Source organism: Herpailurus yagouaroundi, unplaced genomic scaffold (assembly GCF_014898765.1).
Source record: "Herpailurus yagouaroundi ecotype Mexico unplaced genomic scaffold, PumYag 250, whole genome shotgun sequence".
NCBI classification, from domain to species: domain Eukaryota; kingdom Metazoa; phylum Chordata; class Mammalia; order Carnivora; family Felidae; genus Herpailurus; species Herpailurus yagouaroundi.
The window spans coordinates 15,143,760-15,165,209 of NW_024412467.1; the positions used below are offsets into that span (position 1 = coordinate 15,143,760).

General features: G+C 40.0%; 1 protein-coding gene across 1 annotated transcript in view; it reads left to right on the top strand.

Annotated features, from left to right (window-relative positions):
- The first annotated feature begins 52 nt into the window (after positions 1-52).
- ELOVL2 (ELOVL fatty acid elongase 2) overlaps positions 53-21,450 on the top strand; it is a 67,568-nt gene continuing 46,170 nt past the window's right edge. Inside the window, exon 1 of the mRNA XM_040460297.1 lies at positions 53-165. Within this exon, the coding sequence (XP_040316231.1) occupies positions 163-165 (3 nt within the window). The 5' untranslated portion in view covers positions 53-162. The remainder of the gene's footprint in view (positions 166-21,450) is intronic.

Below are 21,450 nucleotides of genomic sequence, written 5' to 3' on the forward strand. Positions count from 1 at the left end.
CCGAGGGGGCGGGGAGGCGGGCGGGCGTGCGCGCGCCGGGCGTGGGTGTGGGCGTGGGTAAGTAGAGCGGGCGCGGCGGCAGCGCGGGGCAGAGGGACGCCGGCTACCCTGGACAGCGCGTCGCCGCCCGCCGGGGTCGCCGCGCCGCAGCCGCCGCGGATCATGGTGAGTGGGCGCCGCGCGCCGCCGGCGCCCTTCTCCTTTCTCTCCTCGACCAACGCACTGGGCGGGAAGGGGCCGGGCGGGCGGCGGCGGCGCGGGAGCTGCGGGTTCGACCGCTGGAACCCGTCGCGCCCGGCGGGCCTGGGGAGGGGGCGGTGAACGTTTGGGTTGGGGGCGCGCGGGCCGGGTCGAGGCCGCGGTCTCGGGATCTTTGTCCGGGGCCGCGGTCCCGCCCCGGCACCTCGAGGCGCCCGCTCGCGTCCAGCCCCCTGTTGCAAGCACGCGGCCGGCCGGGCGCCGGGGATGCCCGACGAAACCGCCCCCCGCTCCCGCGGCGGCCATTCCCGCTCGTCCCCCGGACCCTGCTTTCCCCCGGCCTTCGACCCCTGGAGTGGGGGACGGCCTTTCCCTCGCGCGGTGCCGACCCTGCCTCGGGAAATTCTGGGGTTTTGTCTCTAACGGTTGAATCCGTGCCTCCTCTCCTCCCTGCACCGTGCCTGCAATCCCGGGGGTGTGTCTGCGTGCTTGCCCCGGCCTCCCTGGGGTTGCATCGCGGGGTCGGGGAGGTTTCCTTTTGTAAACGGGGAGGGGGGGGGGTGGGGTGGCGGGGGGTCCTGGTGTGTCCTTTCCGACAACTACTCTCGTTCCCGGTTTCCCAGGCCAGTACTTGACTCTGAATTCTTAACGCTTTCTGCTGGCCATTAAGCTCTGTTCCTGGACAGAGAGGGGTGCGTGTGTCCGTGTGTGTCCCCGTGCCTCCGTATCCCGTGAACTGCCTGAGAGTTTTGGCAGAAGAACCTGTTTCTGGGACTACAAAAAGAGAAAGTGATGCGGTTTCCATATGGTTTCTTCTCCACTACCGGGCATGTTAAAATATGCTAATCTCCTTTTCCCCACTTCAGCTGACACTGATCAGTCCTAGATTTTGCTCTCTCTATCCTCTCAGGCGCATACCATCTACTATTTATTATACGTGAAGCCTTCTCTGGCCACTCTGTCTAAAATTTCGGTCTTTCCTACCCCAGCCATCACAGTTCATGTTACCCTTTTTGCTTCATTTTTTTTTTCTTTTCGTCATGTATTATTTAACACACTCTTTTGTTTACCTTGTTTACTGAACGTGTTCCCCACTAGAATGCGTCAGCGCAGAGATTTTTGTCCTTTTGTTCACCGCTGTATTTCTAGTACCTAAACGGTGCCTGGCCCATAGTGTGTGATCGGTACATCGAAGAGGAAATTAACCCAATAAAACAGTATGCTAATGATGATGTACAAAAGGGAAGCGGCAAGGCAGTTACAAGGATTATCCAGTTGACGCTTGTAATGATGAGAATCTCAAGGGAAGTTTGAGAGGAGGGATACTCTTGGAAAGGAGGGACTCAGCGTGGTGACCCTCAATGATGAAAATATAGCTGGCCGTCTCAATACCTGGGTCTATCATTTCATGCTCTTAACACCTTTGCACGGGGAAGGACAAAGCATTTTTAGTGCTAGCAGGCTCTCTCCTTGGGGGCCTGAGCCTTTGTTACAAATTATTATGAATTGTAATGAGTAAGGACACAAGTCCAAGGATATCGCCTTAATTGGATGGAAGAGTCATGGGAATTAATCTAAAAGAACCGAAATAAAGGGCTAGCTGTTACAAACACTACCCTATACTACTGTGATACTACCTTTATAGGAAAGTGTTTTTCAGAAACTTTGGGTTTTCAGAGGAGATCTTTTTATATATGTGTCCACGTACAAGTCCTCACACTTCAAAAAAAAAAAAATGATGCTGTGCGTGGGGAGGGGGGGGGGGGGGCATAAATTCAAATATAAACTAGTAGGTCCCTTCAGAAGGATACTGTTTTGGATCTAAGTCCAACATGAACAGCCTATCACGAGATCTGCTAATTAATCTTATTCCAAAGCAAATATTTTTCCTTCAAATTCCTTTTGTTTTCCCATTTCTATAATGTAAATGGATAGCAATCCTTTGTTTTAAGCCTGGATACATGTGTTTTTATCATCTGAGCCAAACTGCGTAGTAAAATTTACATGGGCGAGTTCCTGAAAATGATGTGATTATTATAGCCATCACTGTTCAAGTTTAGCGGTTCTATAATTGCTGTCTTGGCCAGATAGGTAGTAAAAAGTAAAGATGTAAAGGAAGGAATAAGTTTGTCTTTGAAATTAAATCCAACCACCAAACATACATGAAAGACCCCTCATTCTTTTGATCCCAATTTATATTTCTAGGAGATTGTATGCAATGATTCCAGTCAAAAAATCAAGCCATTTTTTTTTTCTTTCTATTCCTCAAAGGATGGCATTTTCAAGGCGTAGAAATTATCCTGTGGGGTAAGCTAAATTTTTGTTCCTTCAACAAACGGTTGAAATTTAATCCAGCTCCCTTAAAAAAACATTTTTTTTTAAATTGTATAACTCATCCCTTCAAAACATTGTAATCACCGTTGGGGAGGGTCAGATACTCCACAGGGTGTTTAAAATATAAGTGGCTCCATATCCTATATTTAGTTATATTCAGAAAACAGGGCCCTTCTGTTGAGGGTCGTGCCCAGTATCATCTCCCTTGGACAATGTACTATCTAACTTGAAAGTTTTGGATTTTTAGGAGTAGATGTTGATAAGAGGCAAGAGTTACTTGCAGCTAATCTCTTACTGCAGCTAAACAGGGTGAAAATATGCCAACATGAGTAGCTCAGCAAAATTCTGAAGTTAAAAATTTTTACACATTTGTATTTTTCCTTTATCGAATTGGGACATCACTGGTATGTTGCTGACTCCTGACAGTGGACCATTCTAATAAATTGTTAGTTTCAACATGACCATTTAAAATCTAGCAATTTAAGAGTTGCAAAGTATAAATTGTTCTGGAATTCGTGTGGCAATTTAGAGCTTGAGATCTGGGGTCAGTCAAGGATTTGAACTCCCAACGCCAAGATTTCACTGTGTGACCTTAGGCAGATTCGCTTCTTTAGAACTTAGTGTTTTTTTCTTTTGTTTTTTTTTTTTTTTTTTTTTGTAAAAAAAAAAAAAGAATGATACCATTTCATAAGGTTGTTGGGAGGAACAAATGAGATAACACATTAAATGTGGCTAGTGTAGTTCTTCGAGTGTTCAGAAAATATTATCTTTTATAACGACATGCGTTCTTTCTCCCCTATCTGACTGTTTCTGGTTGAAAGACCTCAGAATAATGTCTGTGATTCACCTCAGGGTTCTTGTCCCTTTATGTGATTCTGAAACGTATCTAGTATTGCTCTATATCAGCACTGTCCAGTAGAAATATGCAAGCCGCATATGCAGTTTTAAATTTTCTCGTAGTCACACTAAAAAGCAAAACTGTGAAATTAATTTTAGTAATATATTTTATTTAGGGGGTGCCTGGATGTCTCAGTTGGTTAAGTGTCTTACTTCAGCTCAAGTCATAATCTCACGGTTCATGAGTTTGAGCCCTGCATCAGAGACTCTGCTGTCAGCACAGAGCCTGCTTTGGACCCTCTGTTTCTCTCTCTCTCTCTCTCTCTCTCTCTCTCTCTGCCCCTTCCCCACTGGTTCTCTCTCTCTCAGAATAAATGAGTAAACTTAAAAAATACATATTTTGTTAACCTAATTCATGCAAATATTATTTCAACATGTAATCATGTAAAAAAAATTGGATACTTTACATTCTTTTTTTTTTTTCCCCCCACATGGAATCTTCAGAATCTGGTTGTGTGTCTTATGCCGACAGCACGTTCAGTTCAGGCTAGCCACAATTTCAAGTGCTGGTTTGCCACATGTGGTTAGAAGCTACTGTGCAGACAAAACAGCCCCAAATGATACTCATCTTCCAAATTTCCCTCTTAACCTGCCGGACCCTCCCCGCTCCTGAGAATCGCACTGCCACCTTAAACCTCGTGTTACTAAAAGTCAGCTACTCGCCTTTCACCCTGTCCTCTCTGTTCCCTTCGGCTGTTAGTAATTCCACCAGCTCTCAAGTCTACTGTGTCTGAAATCTGATTCTCACTCTCCTTCTTCTATTGTTTCGTGTAGAATCTCACATTTTTACTTGAAAATGTCTTTATGTCTCCTCTCTTCTCCAACCCCCTATCCACTAGTCTTGCCTTTTTTTTTTTTTTCTTAACAGGTTTCCTCCTTTGTGGTCCCTTAGTTTTTAACCTTTTTCCTTGAGGTCCATTATTTCAAGGCCAGAGGCCTCATTTTCAGTTAGTAGCTTAAAGGTAGGGGGGGCTCTAGGGATTCCCGGGTGGCTCAGTCGGTTAAGCGTCCGACTTTGGCTCAGGTCATGATCTCGTGGTCCGTGGGTTCGAGCCCTGTGTCGGGCTCTGTGCTGACAGCTCGGAGCCTGCTTCAGATTCTATGTCTCCGTCTCTCTCTGTCCCTCCCCCACTCATGCTCTGTCTCTCCCCATCTCTCAAAAATGAATAAACATTAAAGTAAAACAAAAGGTGGGGGCTCTAGCCCTAATATATTTCCAAGGCTTCCATCTTGCCTTCCTGTGCTGTGCTCCCATTCCTTGTGCCTCCTTCCTGCCTCTGGAGAGAGGTAAGTTCTCTACTGCCCAGAACCGCCCAGGCGCTGGGCTTCACATTCTTCCATTCTCTCATGGGCTCTTCTGTGCGTTGTTACACTTTCTATTTTATACCTTATTCCTGGGTTTCGCACCATTATCAAATATCCAAAGATGCATAATTCCTTTACCTGAAAATCTGTTATTGAAATGACCCACCTACAGAAAGATGCACAGATAAAGGAAGGAGAAAAATCAACCATGGGAAGGGACAGTGAAATTATTCTTTGCGCTTTAGCTACCTTTCAAGAAATATCAGTGGACCCGATGAATGATAATAATAGCAACAACAACCGCAGCAGTGGTGACACCTTACATTTATTCGGGGCTTTGCAGGAAACAGAACACTTTCCTCGAGCCTGGTGAACAAAGGTACGAGACAGACGAAGGGCACTGGACCGAGAGTCAAGAAACCTGGTTTCTTTCTAGTCCTGGCTTTGTTATTGACTAGCTCTGTTCCCTTAATCGCACCACTCTGAGACACTGTTTACTCACCTGCAAAATGGGGTATTCTTTGTTTCACGAGATCGTTTTGGCAGAATCAGTGGAGCCTCTACACTGGCTCTTCCCGCTGGCTGGCTGGCTGGATCTTTCTGCCAGAGAGCTGTGTGGCTGTCTTCTGAATACCTTCTTCTTCTTTTTTTTTTTTAATATAATTTTTTTTTTCTTAACTGTTGAGAGAAAACAGGTCTTAGGATCAAAATAGTCTTCGGAAACAGTAGAGAAGTTTTCTCTCTCTCTCTCGCTCTTTTTTTTTGAAGTATAGCTGAGACACAAGGCTATATTAATTTCAGGTGTACGATGTAGTGATTCAACAAACCTGTACGTTATGCTGTGCTCACCATAAGCATAGCTACCATCTGTCATCATGCAACAGTAGCACACTCTCATTGACCATATGTATTCAGCATGCTGTACCTTTCATCCCTGTGACTTATTTATCCCATAATTGGAGGCCTATATCTCCCATTTGCTTTTACCCATTTTGCCCATCCCCTATGCCCCATCCCTCTGGCTGTCGCCAGTTGTCTGTATTTATGGGTCAGTTTCTGCTTTTCTTTGTTCATTTGCTTTGTGTTTTTTTTTTTATTCCACCTACACATGAAATCATGTGGTATTTGTATTTCTCTGTCACACTTATTTCACTTAGCGTAACATTCTAGGTCCTACAGTGTTGTCACAAATGACAAAATCTCATTGGTTTTTTTTTTTATGGGTGAGTAATATTCTGTTGTGTATTTATACACATTATCTTCTTTATCTGTATATCTACTGCTGGACACTTGAGTTGCTCCCATATTTTGACTATTATAAATAACGTAGTTAAAAAAAAAAAGGCGCATATATCTTTTCGAATTAGTGTTCTCGTTTCCTTTGGATATGTACCCGGTAGTGCAGTTAGTGGATGATAGGGCACTTCTATTTGTAACTTTTTGAGGAACCTCCATACTGTTTTCCGCAGCGGCCACAGCAGCTTGCATTCCCAGCAGCAGTGCAAGAGGGTTCCTCTTCCTCCACTTGCTTTCCAACACTTGTTACTTCTTGTCTCTTTGATCCTAGCCATTCTGGCAGGCGTAAGATGATAGCTCATCGTGGTCTCGATTTGATTAGTGATGTTGAGCATATTTTCATGTGTCCTGGCCAGCCGTCTGTCTTCTTTGGAAAAATTTCTTTTCAGGTAGGTCCTCTGCCCATTTTCTAATTGGATTCTTTGGGGGGGCGGGGGGGGGTGGGTGGTTCTTGGTGTTGAATTTTACGTTATTTATGTATCATTTGCAAATACCTTCTGTTCAGCAGGTTGCCTTTTTGTTGTGTTGATGGTTTCCTTCACTGTGCAGAAGCTTTTTATTTATGTAGTGTTTTTTTGCCTTTGTTTCCCTTGCCTGAGGAGACAGATCCAGAACAATATTACTAATAGGCCAATGTCAAAGAAATTACTGCCTATATTTTCTTTTAGGAATTTGATGGTTTCGGGTCTCCCATTCAGGTCTCTAATCCATTTTGAGTTTCTTTTTGTGTATGGTGTGAGAAAGTGGCCCGGTCTCATTCTTTTGCATGTAGCTGTTCAGTTTTCCTAGCACCATTAATTGAAAAGAGGGTGTTTCCCCACTGTATATTCTTGCCTCTTGTGTCATAGGCTAATTAACCAACATAAGCATGAATTCATTTCTGGGGTTTCTGCTCTGTTCCATTGGTCTGTGTCTATTTTTGTGCCAGTACCATACTCTTTTGATTCCTGTAGCTTTGTGGTATATTTTGAAATTGGATTGTGATGCCTCCAGCTTTGTTCTCTCTCGAGATTGCTTTGGCTGTTGAAGGTCTTCTGTGGTTCCATAGCAACTCTAGGATTGTTTGTTCTGAGATGTGTGAAAATGCTGTTGTATTTCATTTTCAATGTTGGTTGCATTGAATCTGTAGATTACTTTGGGTAGCATGGACATTTTCACAATATTATTCCTCCAGTCCATGAGAATGGTGTATCTTTTCATTTGTTTGTGGTGTCTTCAATTTCTTTTATCAGTGTTTTATACTTTACAGAGCATAGGTCTTTCACTTCCTTGGTAAAGTTTATTCCTCAGTATTCTTTTTGGTGCAGTTACAAATGGAATTGTGTTCACAGTTCCTCTTTCTGCTTTGTTATTAGGATATAGAAATGCAACAGATTTCTGCATGTCAATTTTATGTCTTGCAATCTTACAGAATTCACTTATTCTAATTGTGTTGTGGTGACGTCTTCAGGGTTATCTATAGATAGTATCCTGTCATCTACAACTAGTTTTCCTTCTTCCTTACCAATTTGGATACCATTTATTTTGGTTCGTTGTGTGATTGCTGTGGCTGTGACTTCCAGTATTATGTTGAAGAAAAGTGGTGAGAGTGGACATTCTTGTCTTATTCCTGATCTTAGAGGAAAAGCTTTCTGTTTTTCCACCAATGAGTATGATATTAGCTCTGGTTTGTCATATATGGCCTTTATGATGTTAAGGTATATTCCCTCTAAGCACACTTTGTCGAACATTTTTATCACAACTGGATGTTAAATTTTGTCAGATGCTTTTTTGCATCTATCGACATGATCATATGATTATTATCCTTAGTTTTGTTAATGTGGTATATCCTGTTGAGTGATTTGCAGATGTTGACCATCCATGTTCCCTGTATTAAATCCCACTTGATCATGGGGATCATGGTGATCCTTTTAACGTGATGTTGGAATTGGTTTGCTAATATTTTATTGGGGATTTTTGCATCTATGTTCATTAGGTATATTGGCCTATAGTTTTCTTTCTTTCTTTTTTTCTTTTTTCTTTTTGCTTTTCTTTTTTTTTTTTTTTTTTTTTTTTTTTGGTAGTGTGTGGTTTTGGTATCACAGTAATGCTGACCTCATAGAACGTATTTGGAAGCTTCCTTCCTCTTCTGTTTTTGGAATAGTTTGAGAACTGATGATACCTCTTCTTTAAATGTATGGTAGAATTCACTTGTGAATCCCTCTGGTCCTAGACTTTTGTTTACTGGAAGTTTTTTGATTACTGATTGAATTTTGTTACTAGTAATTGATCTGTTCAGATTTTCCATTTCTCCTTGACTCACTTTTGGAAGACTGTACATTTCTAAGAATTTACCCATTTCTTCTAGGTTGTCCAGTTTGCTGGTATATAATTTTTCATAGTAATCTTTCATAATCTTCTGCATTTCTGTGGTGTTGGCTGTTACATCTCTTTCATTTCTGATGTTATTTATTTGGGTCCTCCCTTTGTTTCTTGATGAGTTTGGCTAAAGGTTTATCAATTTTGTTTATCTTTTTAAAGACCCAATTTTTGGTTTCATTGATCTTTTCTTTCCCCCTCTTCTGCCACCCCTCTTGTTATATTGATCCCTTTATCATTATATAATGCCAGTCTTTGTTAACATCTCTGTTTTAAAGTCTGTTTTGTCTGATCTAAGTATCGCTAGTTTGGCTTTTTTTTTTTCCTTCCTTTGCATGAAATATCTTTTCCTATCCCTTCACTTTCAATCTGTATGTGTCTTTAGATCTGAAGTGGGCAGCATATATGAATCATTTTTTTTTTCAATCATCCCACATCTTTTTTTTTTAATGTTTATTTTTGCTAGAGAGAGAGAGAGAGAGAGCAAGTGAGTGGGGAGAGGCAGAGAGAGAGGGAGACACAGAATCCAAAGGAGGTTCCAGACTCTGAGCTGTCAGCACAGAGCCTGACGCAGGGCTCGAACTCATGGACTGTGAGATCATGACCTGAGCCAAAATAGGACACATAACTGACTGAGCCACCCAGCCCCCCCGCCCCCACCATCCTACATCTTTTGATTAGAGCATTTAGACCATTTACATTTAAAATAATTATTGATAGGGGCGCTTGGGTGGCTCAGTCGGTGAAGGGTCTGACTTCAGCTCAGGTCATGATCTCGAGGTCTGGGGGTTCGAGCGCTGCATTGGGCTCTGTGCTGATGGCTCAGAGCCTAGAGCCTGCTTCAGATTCTGTCTCCCTCTCTCTGCTCCTCTCCTGCTCGCACTCTGTCTCTCTCACTCTCTCTCAAAAATAAGTAAACATTAAAAAAATTAATAAAAATAAAGTAATTATTGATAGATATATACTTCCTCCCGTTTGTTAATTGTTATCTGGGATTTTTTTTCTTTTATAGTTCTCTGTTCTTTTCTTTCTTTTCTTTTCTTTTTTTTTCCTGTCTCTTTCCTTGTGCTTGAGGACTTGCGTTAGTGTTATGTTTGGCTCTCTTTCTCTCTTTTTTTAAACGTTTTTATTATAGGTTTTTGGTTTGTGCTTTCCATGAGGTTCATAGTAACATTTTAAATATATGGCAGTCTATATTAAGTTGATGGTCACTTAAATTCACACACATTATGAGGAAACTATTTTTACTCCTGCATCATGTTTTACGTATTTGTTGTCATATTTTACATCTTTCTATTTTACGAGTTCCTTTAACTAATTTTTAATATATAATTGACTTTGCTGCTCTTGTTCTGTTATATGCATAGTAGCTCTATAAGTGATTGTTTATTTTCTTTACTGTGTGTTTGCCTTTCCTCATGAAATTTTGTCTTTTCATAATTTTCTAATTTTGAAAAGTTCCTAATTTTCTTAATTATGACTGTTTCTTCTTCACTTAATGAAGTCCCTGTAACATTTCCTGTAAGGCTAGTTTAGCGGTGATGACTCCTTTAACTTTTGTTTGTTTGGGAAACTGTCTGTCGTTCCTTCTATTCTGGATGATAATCTTGATGCCGGGTAGAGCATCAAGCATTTTCCTTTTAAGCACTTTAAATATATCATTCCACTCCCTTCTGGCCTGCAAAGCTTCTGCTGAAAAATCAGCTGACAGCCTCCTGAGATTTACCATGAACATATGTAATTAGTTTCTCCTTTCTTGCTGCTTTCAAAATTCTCTCTTTGTAATCTTTAACATTTTAGTTATTATGTACCATGGCGTGAGCCTCCTTTGTTCATCTTCTTTGAAACTTTTTGTGCTTCTTGAACCTAGAAGTCCGTTTCTTTCACTAGGTTAGTGAAGTGTTCAGCTATTACTGCTTTAAATATGATTTCTGCCACTTTCTCTCTTTTCCTTCTGGGACACATATAATGAAAATGTTCCTTTCCTTGGTGTTGTCCAAGAAATCCTTTAACCTATCCTCCTTTTATTATTCTTTTTGATTTTTGCTGTTCAGCTTGGGTGCTTTCTTTCCGTTACCCTGTCTTCCAGATTGCTGATCTGTTCTTCTGCATCCTCTAATCTATTGTTGATTCCCTTTAGTGTATTTTTCATTTCAGTTATTGCTTAATAACCTTCTTAATTAGACCTACCCTAACCACTCTATTTAAAACTAAAACCTGCCCTGCCATATTCACACCTGCCTGATCCCCTTACACTGCTGTATTTTTTCATAGTACTTACAATCTAATGACTGCTCATTTATATAGCACTTTGTACATCTTACTAGTTTACTTATTATGTGAGATGATTTTTGTCCCTTCATGTCCCCCTTTGTTTACAAGCTTCATGAAGGCAGATTTTTGTTTGCCTTGCTCAGTAAAGCATCTCAAGCATCTAGGCTAATGCCTGACCTATAGTAAATGCTAAACAGTTGTTTGCTGATAAAGTGAAGGCCGGTTGTGCTGGTTCCCAGTGCAGTGCTCTTTTCTCATCAGTCTGCTTTGCAAACATACCCACAGTACAGTTCTTTTAAAGACTAGTATCTCTTAATGCATTCACAATTTTTTATCACATTTTAGCTTAGGCATGTTTCAGTAATGTAGCTGTTTTATCCATGCACATATGTTTGTGTAACCTTTCAGTGAATAAGGCATCTGTATTCCTGCAACTATATTTATACTTCACAATCATTGTATTTGTGGAAGGGGTCAGGTTATGTCCTTTTTAAGTAATGAAATGTATAATTTTATTATAAATACTTATTGAAATTAAAATGTGTATCCATTTCTATAGTTACATTTGCTTGTTATAATTTGTCGATGAGGCTAGATTATGTTGTTATCTTTACATAATGAAATCTAGAACAGTATTAAATTCTTACCGAAATTTTAAAAAAATGAATATCCTAATAGTAGTATAAACAAACCTATGATTTGTGAATTTACTGAGTAATTATTTTGGTTTTTACATTATGTTGTCTTTTCTGGCTTTAGTCGCTTAAATACACTATAAGCATGGTAATATTATTTTATATTTATTAATCAGTTAATGTGTGTATAATTGCATTAAAAAACATTTATCTTTTTTGAAGTCTTATTATAAACAGCTTTTGAGAGAGGCAAGTCCTGTATCAGTATACCTACTTTATAGGTGAGGAAATTGAGTTTCAAAAAAAGATAAGTGATTTATTCAAAGTCACATACTAGAGGTAGCAAAACCTTCTGATGTATAAACCTTCTGATTCCAAAAGTATAACCTGTTGTATTCCATATAGATTTATCCATGAGCCAGTGTAAATGTACTTTTCTCATATAAATCTGATGAAAGCAATAGTACTTTTTACCATTATCATAGGTGACAATAGGAAAATCAGAATGACTTCCCCATGTAGCTTCTTCCCCATTAATTATAAGAATAGATGGATGGATAGATAGATAGGTAAATATATGTTTGTATTTATGTACATAATATTTGTATTTACATATTACATATGTGTGTACTTACATATATACACACATATATACACAAATATGTAAAACCTAAAGATCCATTTCAAATATGTGGAAAGCGGAGCCAGCAAGGGAAAGTGTTTTTGTAAATGGAAGTGATTATGGACAACGTATGTACGTATACATACTCTACAAGTGTAATCTTTTAGTATAATAAATAGGACACGCATATAGTAGACAATTAAGTAATAAATATTCAACTAAATAAAGTGGTTGCTGTTTTTAAATAGAATGACTTCAGTATTAAGACATTGATCAGAGAGATGAGTGGTAGCTGTGCACATAAGTTTTGTTTCATAATGACAGTTTATCATTTGAGTTGACTTGCAATACTTAAAGACTTAAGTTATTGATTTTTCCATATTGCTGAGCAGAATTTGGTTAATAGAATCTTTGAGTTTAACAGCTTTTAAGGCCACTTGGGGACCCTGAGTCTTTTAGTAGGGTCCAAGGTTTATTGACTGTTAAGTTACACTGAAGTTAGATAGAGTTAGTTAGAGTCAGATTAAAAATTAACTCAACCCTTTAAAGAAGAAAACAGAAGTTGTCCATAATGCGAAAATAAAATTAGGTCATTTTCATTTTTCCGGAAAAAGTTCTGATCAGCTTATTTTCTTTGCCTATGAGAGGTCTGTGCAGTATTCCCCAAGACATGGCAGGACAAAGAAGGAGCCTATACTTTGACCTTTTCTGCTCTCATTCCAGGGGCTTTCCTTAAATTGTTACAGGGAAGATTCATTCTCTTGGAGTCAGCAGCTTCCTTGATTTGGGGAATTGCATATTTTGTGACTGTTTTAATGTCAGCGGTGCAGTTATGCTTAAGGAGGGTGCGCTGGGCTGTCAGAAAATACTCGGTTCCACTTCTAGGACATCCCAGTCAAGATTGTCCTTAGAGGCCAATTCATATCCCTTTCTCCATGGGCTAGGGAATTGTTACCTCTTTGAATGTTTCAGGGTAAGCATTCTCCCCTTCCCCTTGGTCTTTTCTGTACTCAGACTCCTAAAAAGAATGGCATGAGCTGCAACTTTTTTTGAGATTTAACTGCCTGAAGTCTGTTTCAAGCTCACCAGTGCAAAGCAGCCATACTAGTTAAAAAAGAATAAAAATAGTCTCAGCCTACATCAGGGCTAGCTTCTTTATTGAGCCAAGAATGTGATCAGGACCAGGAGGTGGTTGGTAATTGAGGACCAAAATCATCGGGATTGATAAGGCTGAAGCCAAGGTTTTGTCTGTGACACCAGAGAACTCAGATGAGTCAATTCAGTGAGAGGAGAAAAAATTAAACCAGTTGTCTGGGAAGTGACATGGGTAGATGGGGGCCAGAACTTGGGCATTTAGACAGGTGTTTAAATGCACATTCCCATACTGGATGAAGCCATACCCACTGAATCAGAATCTCTGAGCGAGGGGCTTTGGAATCTGCATTCCAGGAATCAAGTCCACGTAAATCTGGAATCTGGTATTCTAGGGGATCAGAGGAATGAACTAACAAACATATTTAGCATATGTTTCATGAAGGGATTGGGATCGACACTGGATCTTGACTAGGTTAGATTTTGATATATAAGAAAAAGGGTGAGGGGCGCCTGGGTGGCACAGTCGGTTAAGCGTCCGACTTCAGCCAGGTCACGATCTCGCGGTCCCCGAGTTCGAGCCCCACGTCAGGCTCTGGGCTGATGGCTCAGAGCCTGGAGCCTGTTTCCGATTCTGTGTCTCCCTCTCTCTCTGCCCCTCCCCCGTTCATGCTCTGTCTCTCTCTGTCCCAAAAATAAATAAACGTTGAAAAAAAGAAAAAGGGTGAATGTAGAATCAAGCAGAACATTCCATTTAGGGGAGATGACTGGGTAAGGATCCACAGAGCAATAACAGATATATTTGAGAAATGCTCTACTGTGAGCAATTTACAGACAGGGCCTTATATCCTCGCAGAGCCTAGCTTACATTAGATGCTCAATAAATGTCTTGAATCGTGAAGGCTGTGGACCAACAGGATTATGAGATGGGTCAAGTCAGATTTTTGAGGAGTCTTGAATCTAAGAAGGTCCTTCTAGATTTTGTAAATGAAGTGTTTGGAGTGGAGAGTCAAATGATGAAAGCGTCATTTAGGAAGATTAACCTGATTTCCGTAATACCTGGGCTGGGAGAGCCTGGATAAGGAGGTCATAAAGGGGTCGAACTAATATGTCAGTATTCCCTTGTTTTCACGTTGTCAACATTTGAAAAACTTCTTTCTTGAACCACACACTCGTGGGTTCAATTCTCTACTCCAATTACCTCATCTATAAAATGTGTGTAATGACACATGGTGGAGATTGGGTCACATGAGATAACCTACATACAAAGTTCCTCATAATATGCAAGCTAAGCTAGCTGATAGTGAATGCTCAAAACTGGGGCTGTTACCCACAGAAACTTAATCAGATTCATCTTTACAATCCTAAGTTTTTTTTTTTCTCCGCCTGGAATAGAGATTTTGTTGTTGTTATTGTTAAACTAGATTACATTTACGTACATTTTAAAAATCTTCATATTCCTGTGGCAATGGATTTTAGTTTAACATTCAGGACTTTTTCTGGAGAGAATGAAAGAGTAATAAAAATTTCATTCTCTGATATTTAGTTCCTTTTCTCTTCCGGCTGCATGGGGTCTGTTAATTAGTGAAAAATGAAAAACCAAGCTCCTTGCTAGTTACAAAACCGTTTTTCCTGCTGAATAGTTCTTACCTATAGATGCACTCATGTTATGGAACGGAATGTAGTTTGAAAATTGTTGCATGGATTTGAATCATAACTTGAGAAAATCCTGGGAGCTGCACATAATCAGATTAAACCTTAGCTGTTTGCCCAGCTGCCTACATCAAATTGCCTATGTCTTGAGCTTCTTAATGTGCTTAATCTAATGCCTTAATCCTTAAAAATTTACCCTATAAGAAAACATATCTTCCGCTCTCTGCCTTTCCCACTGGATTGTCATTATTTCAGTTACTAAAACCTTATGTAGAGTGGATAATAATCTAAATCCATACAAATTGGATTTGTAGACTGTATTGGAAATAATGAGGAAAGAGAATGCATGTTTGTTTCCCTACTTTTTTCTTCCCACCTTTCCCCTGTCAGTTTAGAAGTAGTGAAAATTGATTATAAACTTAAGTGTATGGGTAAAAACGAAATAAGTGGACAATATAGGACTTTCTGCCCGATCTAGGAGGAGACAGTGTTAGAAGAGACTAAGATGAGGTGGGTGGGAAAAGTAGAAGAGCCATCAGACATGTTGAGGGCCGCGAATAGGCCAGCCTGGCTGGTGTGAAGTTGTTGCATCGAGGACTGGTCCCAGCAAGGCTGGAGGACTGCTTTGGACCAAACAGAATGAAGTCTCTGGGTTTCTGGTCAAAGTCCCTGATGCCCTCCAACATAAAATCCTTTCCTATCTGGGAGACTTCTAGTGTCTTGCATGGCTTGACTCCCTATCAGTTCATTTTCAAATAAAATAGAATAATTACACTTTCGATTTTTGAGCACCTTCAGAGGAACCTCTGGCAGCATCCCAGATGGTGATCATCATAATAGCACATGCTTGGAGAGCACTTTTTCAAGGTACAGAACTCTTTCACTGTTGAGACAAGCACGAATTAAAGAAGGGATATTTCGTGTGTGTGTGTGTGTGTGTGTGTGTGTGTGTGTGTGTGTGTGTGTGTAGTCACTCCCTTTAGGTTATCCAAGTATGATGGCAGTGGGAGATAATAAGGTATGCCCCTGAATTGGGATTTGAAAACGCAGGACACTGAATGAATGATTGTCTATTTAGCTTCTTCTTTTTTTATTTTTATTTTTTTTAACATTTATTTATTTTTGAGACAGAGGGAAACAGAGCATGAATGGGGGAGGGTCAGAGAGAGAGGGAGACACAGAATCTGAAACAGGCTCCAGGCTCTGAGCTGTCAGCAGAGCCCGACGCGGGGCTTGAACTCACAGACCGTGAGATCATGACCTGAGCCGAAGTCGGTCGCCCAACCGACTGAGCCACCCAGGCGCCCCTATTTAGCTTCTTCTTAGTGTCCAGCCTATCATAGATGTCTTTGAAATCCTCTGAAACTAGGGTTACTCTTCTCATTTTATAGAGAGCAAAGATACTGCACGGAGACAGTGCCACTGAGTGTCAGAATCAAGACTAGAACCCCTTGTGAACTCTCATTCTTTGCAATGGACCACACTGGGTGCCAGGCTACCTCTTCGAACCATAGCTTTAAGTGACACCCGCCCCCCCACCAGCCCCAGACACCCGTGTGAGTGAGTGGCAGGAAGGCAGAGCATTCCTGTAAACAGTGGTGGATCATGATTTACTACCTCTCTGAAGTTAGGCACCTTGCTTTACCTCTTTAAACCCCACTTTACTCATCTGTCAAGGGAGATAAAATGCCTATCTTGCAGAGTAGTTGAGAGAATTAAGTGAGATAGTAGGATGTAATATTAATATGCCCAGTAAATACAACAGTTGGTACCACTAAGCACTTTCTAACAATTTTCATTTATTATTGTCACCAGTAGTTTCTGTAATGAAGAAATCAATCAGCCTGTAATGAAGAAATTGCAGGCTGTTTCTGAAATTAGGAACTCCTAGATGTATTGTTTTAAGAAAAAAATACCCTAAAAAAGCAAGCTTCATAGCAACTGTAGATAACTCATGAGGGAGAATTTAATCCTTTTTTTCATAAACCAATGAATAAGAAAAGAAAGGAAGAGAAAAAGCCTATGACCATTATTATAACTTGGAGGCAGTTTAGTCTTCTGAGGGAGATACTTTGGACTGAAGTCCTCTGACAATCAGCCCATTTGTCTATACCTGCTTCTCACTGACGATAAAATCTCTTTACAAAAAGTGGCCAAAGCATAAGAGACTCTTAAAAACTGAGAACAAACTGAGGGTGGATGGGGGGTGGGAGGGAGGGGAGGGTGGGTGATGGGTATTGAGGAGGGCACCTGTTGGGATGAGCGCTGGGTGTTGTATGGAAACCAGTTTGATAATAAATTTCATGTTAAAAAACAAAAACAAAAAAAAATGAAAAACAGAAAGTGGCCAGACTGAGGAGTCAGTAAATAGTTCAGTCGAGTAGTAGCTTATCAGGGCAGCCATGACACGGACCTGTTTTAATCTATCATGGAGTTAAAATACTACATCCAAATCTAAAGCAAAACCAAATCCTCAAAGCAACCAAAGCAATTTATACATTGCTATAAAGAAACTCACAGCCCTCATTTGGTGGATGGAAGAGAAGAGGAATCCAAGTGTCTGTAGATTCTCCCCACCCCTCAAAAAAAGTCCAAATTAGGTCCATTTGGAGGAATGGTATCAGAGGGGAAGTTTTTATCTAGTTACAAGCAAAAGGAAATGGTTATTTCCATAGAAATATGGCTTTCAGAGTAAGAGGTAATAGTTCTGTCACATTCTGGAAATGTTCACTTCTGAGGGCTCACTTTTTTAAGACGTTGACCAACTAGAATAAATCCAGAAAGGAATGCCGAAGTGTGTAAGGGTCTAGAGCTCTTGTGCTATATATGGACGTATGTCTACTACCTAACGCATTCAACTGATGCTTGTGGCTGGAAGGAGGAAGGGAAGGTCAGAGGACACAGTAGGGAGGAGGGAGGGGAGGGAGGGAGGGTGGGAGCAGGTGGGTTTACAGAGGCTGGTTAGCCAGGAAAGCTGAAGCATGGTGTGAAATGCCTGTCGTCAATGTCTGAAGGGCTCTCAGGTGAAAAAGAATACTAGCTGTGTATAATGTCAGAGGAAAGAAGCAGGATTGATGGGTAGCACTTGAATACAGAAAGATTTTTTAGCTCAAAATAAGAGTTTCCCAAAAACAAAAAACATTTTTAAAAACTGAATGTGCTACCTTGCAAAGTAGTGAGAAGTCTTTCTCTGGAGTTTTTCCAGTACGATGGGTGAATTTCTATTGGAATTATTGTAGAAAGCAGTTATTTCCAGCTTTGGGTGGAAAGTTGAGTTAGGGGTCTGTGATTCTCTGATATGAGAGCCAGTACGCTGCCCCTTGATTCATCTGAGGTTTAAAACATCAATCTGTGTTTCTCCTTTCTATGTGGCTATTCATAACAAAAATTCTGGACTATGCAGGGCTAATTTTTATGACTTTGTAGTGCTTTGTGATGGGAAAGGAACCCCAATATGTTAATTTTTACTCTAATATTTTAAAAGTTATCTTTCACAAAACACAGAAATGTTAAGTTTGCGAAATGGAGATGTAATCGCATGAAAAATTCCAAATATTTTTGAATGTTGTTCTACCTAAAGACATTACATCTCCATGTAAGGAAAGACAGTTCCTCTTTAGAGGGATAGTTACTCTGTTAGATATAGCATTAATACTCCATATAGCTTTGTTAAAATTCATATGAAGAAACCAGGCTACAGTTTATAAACTGGCAGTAAATCCTGTTATTTCTTCAATTTTGATATGTTGTCCAAAGCTAGAGGCGATTTTGTATGAGTTAAGAGTGTGGCTAAAGATAAAAATTTCATATCATTAATCCACTGATCATGTTAGAATTACACATGGATAAAGGTGTACTTATTTTACTGATTCTGAAGTACAGTAGGACATCTTAAGGCATATCAGTGTTTCACGAATACTTGTCATAAGATCTTTGTTTCTAAGCAAATGGCACTTAACAGCAGCTAATTCAGTCATCTTAAGAAGGGAGGGTGTTTTTTCCCCCTGTATTATGTAAATGAGGTTCAAGATGACAGAACTTGTTGGTGCCAGAGTTAAGACAAGAACCTGGGTTTCTTAATTCACATTCTTAATTCACATTCTGCTTCATTATGACATTACTGACATTATAATGAAGCAATTATGTTTTCTAAGTAGCTAAATGTATGGGCATTCTCTTTAGGAGATCCCATGGAATTGGGAAAGCTCATTTTTGATCAATAGGGTTTTTAATTAACGTATGTACATATACACATACATATATGTACATATGTACATATACGCATACATATATACATATGTATATATGTATGCGTATATGTACGTGTGTATATATGTGTGTGTGTATACGTATATGTACATATGTACATATGTGTATGTATACATATATAACATTGAGTTTATCCTACATTCTGACATCCTGCTAAGTGCATGCAAGCTTGTCCTTACAGGTTTGACACGAATGTGTTTTATTCTCAAAGACGCAAGCCAAAGTGACCATTGTCGTCATGGAGTTAAATAGCCCTCTTTGTGAATACATTCAAGGGACTCCTATTCAGGTGACTCCTATGTTAGAGATTCTAGACACTGAAGGAGTAGTAAGCTAGAATGAACAGTTAGGTGAAAATCCAACAACTCACTCCAGTCCTTCAGAGGGAAGAGCTAGAAAAAGTGGCAAATCAGTATTATAAGGTTTTCCTTGCAGTTGTAAGGAAGCACTGTAAGGTTTTTTCCTTCTGATTGTCACCAGCTGCTACCTTCTAAGTCTCTTGGACTTAAGAGTCCTATATTAATGAGACAATGGGCATGAAGAAAATACTAATAAACAGCTCCCATTTTCCCACAATTCCTAGTTTGTCCAGTGAAACAAAGGAGATTGTCTACTTAAGAATCAGGTTCCTGGTGGCTGTCCCAGAGATCTGCAATATAACGCTTCGTCCCTGAGTCTGGGATTCATGTGGGAGTTGGCCTGTTCCTCCTGTGACAGCCAAGGAGGATCACAAAGCGTTTCCTGCCACATGCTGCCCGGCCCTCTGTGTAGCCCAGCACAGCATTATCTGACCTTCAAGCCTATGTGGGAGTCACTTCCATTTTCAGTCCTAGGGCTGTTTTAAAGCTATGTAGATGAGTTGGCCAGACTTCTCTCCTTTAAAAAACAAAAACCTCGTAGCCTGACATCTTCTTTAACTTTCCTAATATGTTCAAATGCAACACACGTTTATTTTCATGCAGTAAGACTAGGAAACTTTCCTTAAGTCTTTACTTCTCCAGAGGCTAATTTGGGCTACTATTTGAGACACAGGTAGAAGCATTTGTCAGGTGGCAGAGATGGAAGCCAGGCTCTTACAACTGTTGCCGTTGCTGCTTCCGCCGTATCTTCCCAAAAACAAGTCTGCATCCAGAATCTTCTTGAAGAAAACCCAGGAATGTTTCTCCTCCACTGCTTCCCTTGCCCAGAATCATTGTTTCTTAATGTTACTGGCTTTATCCTTGCCTTTTAGAGGTTGGGAGGGAAAACACTATAGCAGTTAACATTTCTAGAATGATACAGCTCTAAAAAGCTATATTTAAAAAGAAAAATTAGGGATGCTTGAGTGGCTCAGTTGGTTAAGTGTCTGACTCTTGATTTCGGCTCAGGTCATGATCTCGCCGTTGATGAGATCGAGTCCCACATCGGGCTCTACACTGACAGCACGGAGCATGCCTGGGATTCTGTCTCTCCGCTCTCCGCTCCTCCCCCTGCTTGCTCTCTGTCTCTGTCTCAAAATAAAAATAAACTTTAAAAAATAAAATATTGTATTTTCTCTTATAATTTTTATTATATAATCTTATTATAATAGAGACAATATTTATTATTTTTTTTTTTTTGAGAGAGAGAAAGAGCATGTGTGAGTGGGGGAGAGGGGCAGAGAGAGAGAATCCTGAGCAGGCTCCATGCTCAACACAGAGCCCTATGTGGGGCTTGAACTCATGACCAAGAGAACATGACCTGAGCCGAAATCAATATATTATAGAAATATATTATAGAAAATATATAGGGAGAAAATAGAACATACAGATATAGGTAGGTATGATTATTGCTTAAACAATTAGAAATAAAATCTGGCTCATTTTTTTCCAAGAAATCATTAAAAGCTTTCCTCTGTTCTCACATTCAAAAGGATACCACTTACACATGCAGAATAACCAACCTGCTTCCCCTCTGGTCCGTACTTGATAACCAGGGCACATACAAACAGAATCTCCTTTCATTGCTGTTGTTAATTGTGAAAGAGCTTTATTCTTCCCCATGTCCCCAAATTCAGAAACTGGTCCAGTTCCAGGGTGTCCTGGATACAACTGTCTGGCTTTGGATTAAATCTCCAAGGAGTGTTATATTCACTCACTACTTCCTGTGGAAGTAGAAGTTGTAATAATCATTACAAGTATCTTGAATCGCAACCTTAATGGCATTGTTACTGGCCTTTTCTGTTCCTTACATATTCAGTATCGAATCACTGAAAGACTCTATTTTTTAATTATGAAATTGACACTCTTTGTTTTCTTGTGCAGATTTCATTTAGTCACTCAAAACTGGCAAGTTATTCAGTGTCTTTTAATGAGCCCAGAATGTTATGAAAGCAATGGGTTTTTGGATTTTATTTCCACGCTCTTGGAGAGAAGGCCATAATTTGCAAAGTAACTGGAAATAAACTAATATTATTATATTCACCATTACGAATACATGTTTGTTGAGTAAAATGTCAGTTTCCTTAAACTTCGCGAATATCTATGGGACCAGTGGATT